General features: G+C 36.4%; 1 protein-coding gene across 1 annotated transcript; it reads left to right on the plus strand.

Annotated features, from left to right (window-relative positions):
- Window positions 1–6,001: 6,001 nt before the first annotated feature.
- Window positions 6,002–10,174, plus strand: LOC134249482 (recQ-like DNA helicase BLM; the record flags this gene model as incomplete). The annotated part of the gene is made up of 2 exons (XM_062731831.1): window positions 6,002–6,227; window positions 9,987–10,174. Coding segments are annotated over exons 1-2 (396 nt in total), but the record flags the coding sequence as incomplete, so codon positions are not given.
- Between the last annotated feature and the right edge of the window lie 826 nt (window positions 10,175–11,000).

Raw genomic sequence — 11,000 nt, forward strand, 5'->3', positions numbered from 1 at the left:
GTAATCAGTCAACACCGGTGTAGACAGACGTATGCTATACAGGACTTGGTAGTGAGAATAATAACGTAATACTTCGTCTAATGCAGGAAAGTAAGATACCAAATAAATTTACAATTATACATGTAGTTATATAAGTCAGTGCAGTATACAAACAACGTTAGATAAATGTAACTGCAATAAATTATAAACAAAAGTAATGCAAGATAACCAGCACGAACACGGGTCGCTATTACACGCCGATACCTGTGACAATAACGCAGTCAGGTGTAACGAATGCGACGAGTATACCCTAGTATTGATGTATTGTAGATAATGGTATCAAAAATGGCGTATGCCTATTTACGAGTCGTGTTCAGCTTTAAGCTGCATGAAAGAGTACTCACATTTTTTCAAGTAATAAACATTTGTCTTCAAACAATAAATGATTAGAAATGTTCAGAGTCTAGGTTAGAGTTGTGAAAATATTTAATTTTCTTAGTCAGTTAGAACTATATTCGAATATATTTTAACATTTTCTGAAATTTTTAGCTGTTTTGAGCCGAAGGCTCAAAGAGCTAATGCTATGGCCATTTGTGCGGTGTGCGTTAACATTTTAGAATATGGGCCATAACTCAAGAACCCCCTGGCCAATCAGTGTCAAATTTGTCACAGGGTATCCTAGGCCCAAGGGCTACCCTTTATACTAAAATAAGGGTTGGGACCCTTAAACAATGGGAGATAATCAGGAATACAAAACCAAAAGTACTGGTTGCTAAAAAATCTTCTTCTCCAGAACGACCTGGCAGATTTTCACCAAACTTACATACAAGGATCAGGATATGTCGAAGATTAAAATTTACGCTGGGAATTACCTTGGGGCAAAGGGCGTGGTCTCAAGGTCACTTCAAAATTTACCTAAATTTACAATTAACACAAACATTAATTTTATATTTTGCTTACTATAAGGACTAGGATCATCAAATCTTGTAAGTTGATGCATCTTAGGACTTCACATCATGTTAACTCAAAAGTAGGTCATGGTGACCTACTTTTTAAAAATTTTTCGGCCTTTGTTTTCAAATTGATTTGAAGGCATATTTTGGACACTTTAAGGCCTATGATCATCAAACTTTTTGAACTTGATGACTAATCCTTTCTTAAACATTTAATCCCATTATTTGAGACACTGAGAGGTTTAGAATCATCAAATGTCGTAAGTTGATGCATCTTGGGAGTGGGATCTTAAAACATATTTATTAAAAATTAGGTCACTGTGACCTACTTATTGAATTTTGCCGGCATTTGTTTTCAAATTGTTTAAAAGGCATATTTTGATTACCTTCAGACCTACGATTATCAAACTTGGTCAGTAGATGCATCTTTTGACTTTGAAAAATGGCTACCAAAATGTAGGTCACGATGACCTACTTTCGACATTTTATGGCTATATTTAAGTATCTTAGGTATTTATTGGCTCAGAATCATCAAATTTTGTGAGTTGATGCATCTTGGGTTTTCGGAGAGTGACAATCAAAAAGTAGGTCACAGTGACCTACTTTTGACATTTTATGGCTTTATTTAAGTATCTCCGGTACTTATTGGCTTAGAATCATCAAAACTTTGTCAGCTGATGCATCTTGGGTTTTAAGAATGTGATGACCAAAAATTAGGTCACCATGACCTATTTTTCCAGTTTTGTGGCTATATTCAAGTATCTCTGGTACTTATTGACGTAAAATCATCAAACTTTGTCAATTGATGCATCTTGGGTTTTTGAAGATTGTCGACCAAAAAGTGGGTCATAATGACCTACTTTTGACATTTGGTGGCTACATTTATGTATCTCAGGCACTTATTGGCTTAGAATAATCAAACTTTGTCAGTTGAGGCATCTTGGGTTTTCTGAGAATGTCGTTAAAAAAATAGGTCATGGTGACCTACTTTTAAATATCTCAGGTACTTATTAGCTTATAATCATCCAATTTTGTCAATTTAGGCATCTTGGGTTTTTGGAGAACATCGACCTAAGTAGGTCACTGTGACCTACTTTTGATATTTTATGGCTATAATTAATTATATCTGGTTTTGATTTGCCTCGGAATCATCAAATTTTGTCAGTTGAGTCATCTTAGGGTATCAAAGAATGTCGACCAAGAAGTAGGTCATGGTGACCTTCTTTTGAATATCTCAGGTACTTATTTGCTTAGAATCGTTAAACTTGGTCAGTTTAGGCATCTTGGGTTTTTGGAGAACATCACCAAAAAGTAGGTCACCGAGACCTACTTTTGATATTTGATGGCTATATTTAATTATATCTGGTATTTATTTGCATAAGTAAGGAATCATCAAACTTTGTCAGTTGAGTCATCTTCGGGTATCGGAGAATGTCGACCAAGAAGTAGGTCACGGTGACCTACTTTTGAATATCTTAGGTACTCATCGGCTTAGAATCATCAATCTTTGTCAATTAATGTATCTTGAGTCATCAGAAAATTTCAATTAAAAGTTGGGTCACTGTTACCTACTTATGGTATTTTATAATTATATTATAATACAGGAACTCTTGATGGCTCACACTTCGATCTCTTGAAGTTCTTGAATGCTTGAAGTGAGTTTCCGGTCTTTAATTTTTTCCACTATATAACTAAGCAAATTTACTCTTGATTTCTCGAACTCTTGATATCTCGAAACCCTTGATCCCTCGAAGTCAAAATGCAGTCCCGCTATGCATATTCCATTGAAATTTACTCTCGATACCTAGAAGTGGCTTTGTGTATACAAAGTTACATAATTAGCAACTTTACCTGGACATTTAATGACCCCAGGCAGAAGACGCGGATCTCGTGAAACAGGATGTTTATTCAGGTGACGACTAATACTGCAAGGTGATAATTGATTTATATTTAATCTTATGATGCCTATATATTATTAAAATAATTATCATTGACCGTATTACGATAATTTAGAAAGGCAGTGTCACTGAGAAATTGAAATTGCTGATTACAAGACGAAACACTTAGGGGACGACCATTTGATTCTGAGGTGGGGCCTGGCCATATTTTGGAAATAAATAATCTGTCCCTGAAAATGTTGAAAATAAATAATCTGCCCTCCACTACAGAGAAAATAAATAATCTGACCTTGACTTCTGATAATTAAATATTGTAAAAATACCTTTTTAATTTACGTGTAATTTAATCTCAAAAGTCTTCAATTCAAAATTTTTTTTGGCTCGCTTCGCTCGCCATTTTAGAACCAATTAGTATTTAAAATCAGATTACCAGAATGGATACTTAAGTCAGTTTATCAACATGACACTGTGCACTTAGTAGGTGTGATAAATAACTTTTAATTGATAATACAAACCAATTCTTATATACCACAAAAGATAAACATTCTTGTCAAAGAATTATACTTTCCAGATAAATTAATACAAAATAAACACTGGCGGATTTAAGGGGGACGTACATGTGTGCGACCCCAGGCCCTCCCTTAAAATTTCAAAGTATGATACGAATGATAATAATAATGCCATACTTTGGGACAATACCAATATTTTTGTGCCTAGTTTTACTCTTTAAATACACAAAAACCCAAGAGCTTAAGGGGGCTTCGCCCCCTTGGCCCTTTTCATTCAAAGTATGATATGACTTAATAATGTAGACTTCTTTCCATACATCTAACCAATTCTTACAAAAGTTTTACTCTTATATATATTGAAAAACCCAAGAACTTCAGTTGACTTTGCTCCCTAACTTACTTCATTCAAAGTACGGTATGACCAGTATTAATTATGTCATACTTTGGTTCATAATAACCAATACCACTAAAATAGTGCCTGGTTTTACTCTTAAAATACAGGAAACCCCAAGAGCTTAGGGGGTGGGGGTGTGGGTGTACTCCCTTGGCCTCCACCAGGGCTTCGCCCAGGACCCACTTACGTGACCCCAGATCTCTTGCCCAAACAAAGTTATACCTGTCCCCTCCCTAAATCCTGTATCTGAATATGGTATATAAATGATTAGTCTTTTATAATCAATTGATCAAGGTACGGTAAGACATAGAAGAAAATAATTTATCTGTCCTTGATAATCTTGAAAATAAATAATCTGTCCTCGACAGGCATGAAAATAAATAATCCGTCTCAAAAAAATTTGCCAGCCCCCCCATGAAAATCATTACATCCGGTAAAACTAATTTTTAAACCTGTCAAACAAACCCGGAAAATTCCGGACTCTTGAAACTTGAACTCTTGATCTCTCGAAGTTTTTTCTTGGTCCCGCGGACTTTGAGGTATCGATCGAGAGTTACCTGTGTTTTCAGTCTTAACTGGCTAAATGTTATCAACGTTTGTCAGTTGATGCATTTTGGGTCGTATGATACTAATAGAGTTGAAGGCTTCTAATAGAAGTGATAGATTGTACAATTTATCAGGAGAGCTATTCAAGGTCCTTGGGCCTCTTGTTTTTTTTTCAAATTTGGAAGGTACATTACTTATTTTTAACTAAAAATTCCTTTTACCTAAATCTATTTAAAAAGTAACATCAAAATATAGCTGTATATACTCGTATATAAGTAAGTCCTCCATGATCCAAGATCCTTCATCAAAGGGGAGCTAATTATGAATTCATGAAAATTAAAATGACATCATTTAATAAACTGATATTGCAATTACTTAACTTAGCAGTCTAGAACTCTTTCCTGATGGAGGCAGGAATCGTCTGTTGGATGGGGGCAAATTTGCTATTGAATACAATGAAAGATCGATCATTGTAGAATTAATGAGGACAGATAAGGAAAAAATCCTGGTGGAATACCTTGCTAGACAATCGCTGAACCAGCCTAATTAATTTTTGAGAGGAGCTAATCCTAAAGTGTTACATTTTCAACAATATTTTTAACTAAGGGGACTTTTCTCATTAAATTTTCATGGAAAATCGTCACATTTAAAAGCTGACAAAATATTCTAAACTTTCCTTATTTGTCAATCTACTACTGTAGATCACTAAATTTTCGCAACACCTTATTTTTGTGCGATAGTCATTGACTCTTGATTAGCGACACAAAATTTTCATGAATTGTGGCTGTTGCTCTATATAATCTTAAGGAATCGGTATTATATGCAAGAATTAAAGTTTCGCGAGCACACTGTCTCGCGTAATTACGCAAAAATTAAGTTTTCGCGAATAAAAGGTGTTTTACAGTGTTCGAATCATTCGATTGTCACTATTGTAAACAATGTCATGTGCCCCAGAGATTTAGAGCTTTCTTGACTCCCCCGCAAAAGAGCGGTATGTAAGTTAGGTAACTGCAAGGTAATCGCGATATTACGTATTGGCATCAATTAATGGCATCATTTTCTACTCCAAAACACCTGAAAACTTGAAAATATGAAAATAATGCGGAATCATTGTGAGGTAGTGTATATTCAAGTTAATTCAAATCATAGCCCCCAGGGGCTGAAAATCACAATGGGAGGTCAAAGTTTAACATGGGAACACACTGGGAAAAAATCTTTAAAAATCTTCTCAAGAACAGCAAAGACATTATTGGTCATATTTATATGCAAATATTCATAATGTAGATCCAAATTTGTTCAAATCATGACCTAGGGGTAGGGTAGGGCCACAATGGATGATCAAAGTTTTACACTGAAATATTTAGTAAAAATCTTCAAAAATCTTCTCAAGAAGCCAGAAAAACTGAAATGAACTTCTGTGGAAGCATCCTGGGGTAGTGTAAATTCTAAATTGTTCAGAAATTGTTCAAATCATGACCCCTTGGGTAGGGCAGGGCCACAATAGATATTACAAAGGGGATTGTTTGGTGAAGAATAGAAGGGCCAAAATTAATCGGGTAAGCATTGCGGCTCATGGGCCTCGTTTGATTACAATTATATTCGAACGATGTTTCATTATTTGATAGTATGTCCATTCAACTGATAGTTGAACAGTCAAGTATTTGTTGACACCCCTAAAAAAATAAAGTATGTCTAATAAATTTTGATAATTGGTTCCAAACCCAAGCATCTAGACTCTATATGCATTTTCAGGTTATATGTGCCACCATTGCCTTTGGAATGGGGATTGACAAACCCGATGTCAGATTTGTCATTCATTACTCCTTGCCGAAGTCCGTGGAAGGATTTTATCAAGAGGCGGGGCGAGCCGGGAGGGACGGACTGTTAGCTCACTGTATAATGTACTACACGTACCAGGACGTCAAAAGACTGAGGAGGATTATAGAGAGTAAGTAGGGGGTCTGTTATTATGTACTACACGTACCAGGACGTCAAAAGACTGAGGAGAATTATAGAGAGTAAATAAAGGGGTCTGTTATAATGTACTACACGTACCAGGATGTCAAAAGACTGAGGAGGATTATATAGAGTAAGTAGGGGGGTCTGTTATAATGTACTACACATACCAGGATGTCAAAAGACTGAGGAGGATTATATAGAGTAAGTAGGGGGGTCTGTTATAATGTACTACACGTACCAGTATGTCAAAAGACTGAGGAGGATTATATAGAGTAAGTAGGGGGTCTGTTCTAATGTGCACACATAGCAGGACGTCAAAAGACTGAGGGGGATTATAGTAAGTAGGGGGGGGGTCTGTTATAAATAACTTATAATGTACTACACGTAGCAGGAGGTCAAAAGACTGAGAAGGATAATAGAGAGTAAGTAGGGGGGTCTGTTATAATGTACTACACGTACCAGGACATCAAAAGACTGAGGAGGATTATAGATAGTAAGTAGGGGGTCTGTTATTAGGGCCCCGCAAGGATTTGCGGGTGCCCTATAGTAATCACTCTGTCCGTCCGTCTGTCTAGCTGTCTGTCTGTCTGTCTGTCCGTCTGTCACTCTTCCGTCCACAAATTTTCTGTTTTTTTCTTATAACTTTTTTTATGGTTGCCCAATCAAGATCAAATTTGGTATGGTAGTTCAGTAGGCAGAAATACATATTTTGATGCTAAGTTTGGTTCTCTATGTCTTCTGGTTTGGAGCTGGGGTGGTTGGGTAGATTCCTTAACTATGCATAAGAATGAATGGGCAACTTTTTTTATGGTTGCCCTATCAAGTACAAATTTGGTATGATAGTTCAGTAGGCAGAAATACATATTTTGATGCTAAGTTTGGTTCTCTATGTCCCCTGGTTTGGAGCTGGGGTGGTGGGGTAGATTCCTTAACTTTATATACAAAAGCATTGGCAAAGAGAGATAACTGCTGAAGATGTTCCTATTGTAAAACTGAATGCTGCTATGAGTCCCTTGAGATTAATTAGCTTTCCTCCTGAAGAAAATCCAGAGCATTATCTTTATCTGTCAAATTGAGATGAATTACCACCTCTGTCTGCAAATGAAGTTTGTTTTGAAGTTAAGTCAATTTGGAATGCTATGAACACTCTGAAATGTGGATTTAAATATTATAATTTTTTATAATTTGTATTTGTTAAATAGTTATGATTTCATTGAATTCTAATAACAAGAAATAGATTAAAGAAGATTTTTTGAACCATTTTTTGATTCACTTTTTTCACTTTATGTTAATTCAAGCAGATTATTAATTTTTAGAATAGTTGTATAAAAACCCCATTCTATCATTAATACTGAAAAAGTTCTTATTGTACTTTAGAAGAAAATGATGAGAGAGGTACAATTAATCCCTTGGGATTAATTATCTAGCCAGCTGCAGAAAATTAAGTAGGCTTTTCTTTATTCTGTAACGGGAAACTTGGTGTGTTTCCATAATTATCCCAAAGTTCTGCGATTTACAGTGACAAAAACAATAATAACGTTTTACAGGTTTAATAAGTTAAACAATCAGGTAATAAATATATAAATAACAAGTGAAATCTGGGGATTGGTGGAAGATTATTACCTATATGAATAATGATAAATTTGATGTACGTCCGTCGACTACTTGTGCCTAGCTGAGACTGCAACAGGCGTATCACGGTGGTCGGGCCGGTCACTGGCGTTACTAAGAACAGCCTGACCCACGCGCTGCGCCAGCAACGTTCCCGACTGAATACTATGTATTACACAATATAGTTATCTATAGTAATAATAATACACAAGAATAATCTAATAAATATACAAAAATAAATCTTCCACCATTACACTCCTCCCCTCTTAAGACATAATGTATGCAAAACATACATTATTCTGGTGTGTTTCCATTATTATCCCAAAGTTCTGCGATTTACAATTCTGTCACTTTAAGATTAATGAAAACCTTTGTCTGCAACTGCTGTTTGTTTGAAGTTAAGGTCAAGCCTTCATGATATTTGCATTCATTCAAGGCTGGCATTTTATATAACACAAATTCTTCATAATTGTTTAAATATACATTAAGTTGTTCTTTACTGCCTAATGTAAGTACAAGGATATTATTTTCAGGTTTTTGAATATTCAGGAATTATCTTGAAATTTTAAGAATACAGTTGCTGTTGCTGTTGCTTATTCTTCGTACATTTTTTAATCATTCCGTAAGCTGCACCCTATTAATTCTACCCCATGGCAGGGCCCTTGCTGACTGGTCAGTTTTCTAGTAATGTACTACATATACCAGGACGTCAAAAGACTTAGGAGGATTATAGAGAGTAAGTAGGGGGGTCTGTTATAATGTACTACACGTACCAGGACGTCAAAAGACTGAGGAGGATTATAGAGAGTAAGTAGGAGGGGGTCTGTTATAATGTACTACACGTACCAGGATGTCAAAAGACTGAGGAGGATTATAGAGAGTAAGTAGGAGGGGGTCTGTTATAATGTACTACACATACCAGGACGTCAAAAGACTGAGGAGGATTATAGAGAGTAAGTAGGAGGGGGTCTGTTATAATGTACTACACGTACCAGGATGTCAAAAGACTGAGGAGGATTATAGAGAGTAAGTAGGGGGTCTGTTATAATGTACTACACGTACCAGGACGTCAAAAGACTGAGGAGGATTATAGAGAGTAAGTAGGGGGTCTGTTATAATGTACTACACATACCAGGACATCAAAAGACTGAGGATGATTATAGAAAGTAAGTAGGGGGTCTGTTATAATGTACTACACGTACCAGGACGTCAAAAGACTGAGGAGGATTATAGAGAGTAAGTAGGGGGTCTGTTATAATGTACTACACGTACCAGGACGTCAAAAGACTGAGGAGGATTATAGAGAATAAGTAGGGGGGTCTGTTATAATGTACTACACGTACCAGGATGTCAAAAGACTGAGGAGGGTTATAGAGAGTAAGTAGGGGGGTCTGTTATAATGTACTACACGTACCAGGACGTCAAAAGACTGAGGAGGTTTATAGAGAGTAAGTAGGGGGGTCTGTTATAATGTACTACACGTACCAGGACGTCAAAAGACTGAGGAGGGTTATAGAGAGTAAGTAGGGGGGTCTGTGATAATGTACTACACGTACCAGGATGTCAAAAGACTGAGGAGGATTATAGAGAGTAAGTGGAGGGATCTGTTATAATGTACTACACGTACCAGGACGTAAAAAGACTGAGGAGGGTTATAGAGAGTAAGTGGAGGGGTCTGTTATAATGTACTATACATACCAGGATGTCAAAAGACTGAGGATTATAGAGAGAAAGTAGGGGGGTCTGTTATATTGTACTACACGTACCAGGACGTCAATAGGCTGAGGAGGATTATAGAGAGTAAGTAGGGGGGTCTGTTATAATGTACTACACGTACCAGGACGTCAAAAGACTGAGGGGGATTATAGAGAGTAAGTAGGGGTGTCTGTTATAATGTACTACACGTACCATGACGTCAAAAGACTGAGGAGGATTATAGAGAGTAAGTAGGGGGGTCTGTTATAATGTACTACACGTACCAGGGTTCTGTGGAAAAAATGATATTTTATTTACATGTATGAGGGTCATTATATAAGCTGTACATATATATTGGAAACATGTTTAATTTTGTTCAAAATCAAACGACAACATTTTGACTTTAAATCTAAAATGTTGAGTATGTTTTGTTTCTTCACAGTGGATCAGGCAGCCACATTTGATTCCAAAAGAGTTCATATAGACAACCTCTTCAGAATGGTACAGTATTGTGAGAACGTGGCTGACTGTCGACGATCACAGCTGCTTAATTACTTTGGAGAACGAGACTTTAATCGAGAGGAGTGTGGGAACTTCCGTGGAGCTATTTGTGACAACTGTGTGTCTAAGGTTAGAATTATTCTTTGTTTTTGTTTTGATTTTTGTATACCTGCTACATGTGTAATAGTTTATGTTATTGTAAGCGTGGGTTCTTAATAGAACTGGCTCCACTTGAGAACAGAACTGGCTCCACTTGAGAACAGTACCTGATATAACATCAGAATTCTCAAATTGACAATATGTTTACTATTATCTGAATTTTTACGCAACATATTTCACAGTGCTACATTTCATTCCACATTCACCGTATACAACCGGTAACGCGGGGGAGTCGCTAAAAAGTATGGGGGAGTCGTTTTCAACGTATGGGGGAGTAGATTTTCACCGCTTCGGAGTCAGAGGAGATGTGGGTCACGTCTTTTTTCGGTATATATAAGATGTATTTACAAAAGAGAAATATTCCACGGAAGATGGCAATAGTTAAGCTTTATCGTGGTCATTTGTCCGGCTATCATACACGTCTAGTTTTCTCGAACACTTCGAAACCATTTGACAGTTTTCATATTTATGTTGATCGGGTAGTAAAAACATACATGATTTGCACAATCTACGGCTTACATAGGGATTCTCACTTTTAAAACAGCGAGAGAAAACGTTTATCTTTTAAATGCAACAACTTAAACTTGACTAGACTTTATAAAAATTAATAATTCAGACAGTTTCTCTTCAGACAGTAACGGTTCCGTAGGGGGGAGTCGTTTATGGGAAAGCACATCGCCGGGGGAGTCGCAAAATCAAGTCAAATGCATATACTTGGTGTTGTTTTCATCTTTTTTATACTGCCAATACTGTTTTATTTACTCGTAGATATCTATAAATCTAAGTTTGGTTATTT

The sequence above is a fragment of the Saccostrea cucullata genome, unplaced genomic scaffold, assembly GCF_032062105.1.
Source record: "Saccostrea cucullata isolate Sc308-1 unplaced genomic scaffold, CSIRO_AGI_Scuc_v1 ctg17276, whole genome shotgun sequence".
Taxonomy (NCBI): domain Eukaryota; kingdom Metazoa; phylum Mollusca; class Bivalvia; order Ostreida; family Ostreidae; genus Saccostrea; species Saccostrea cuccullata.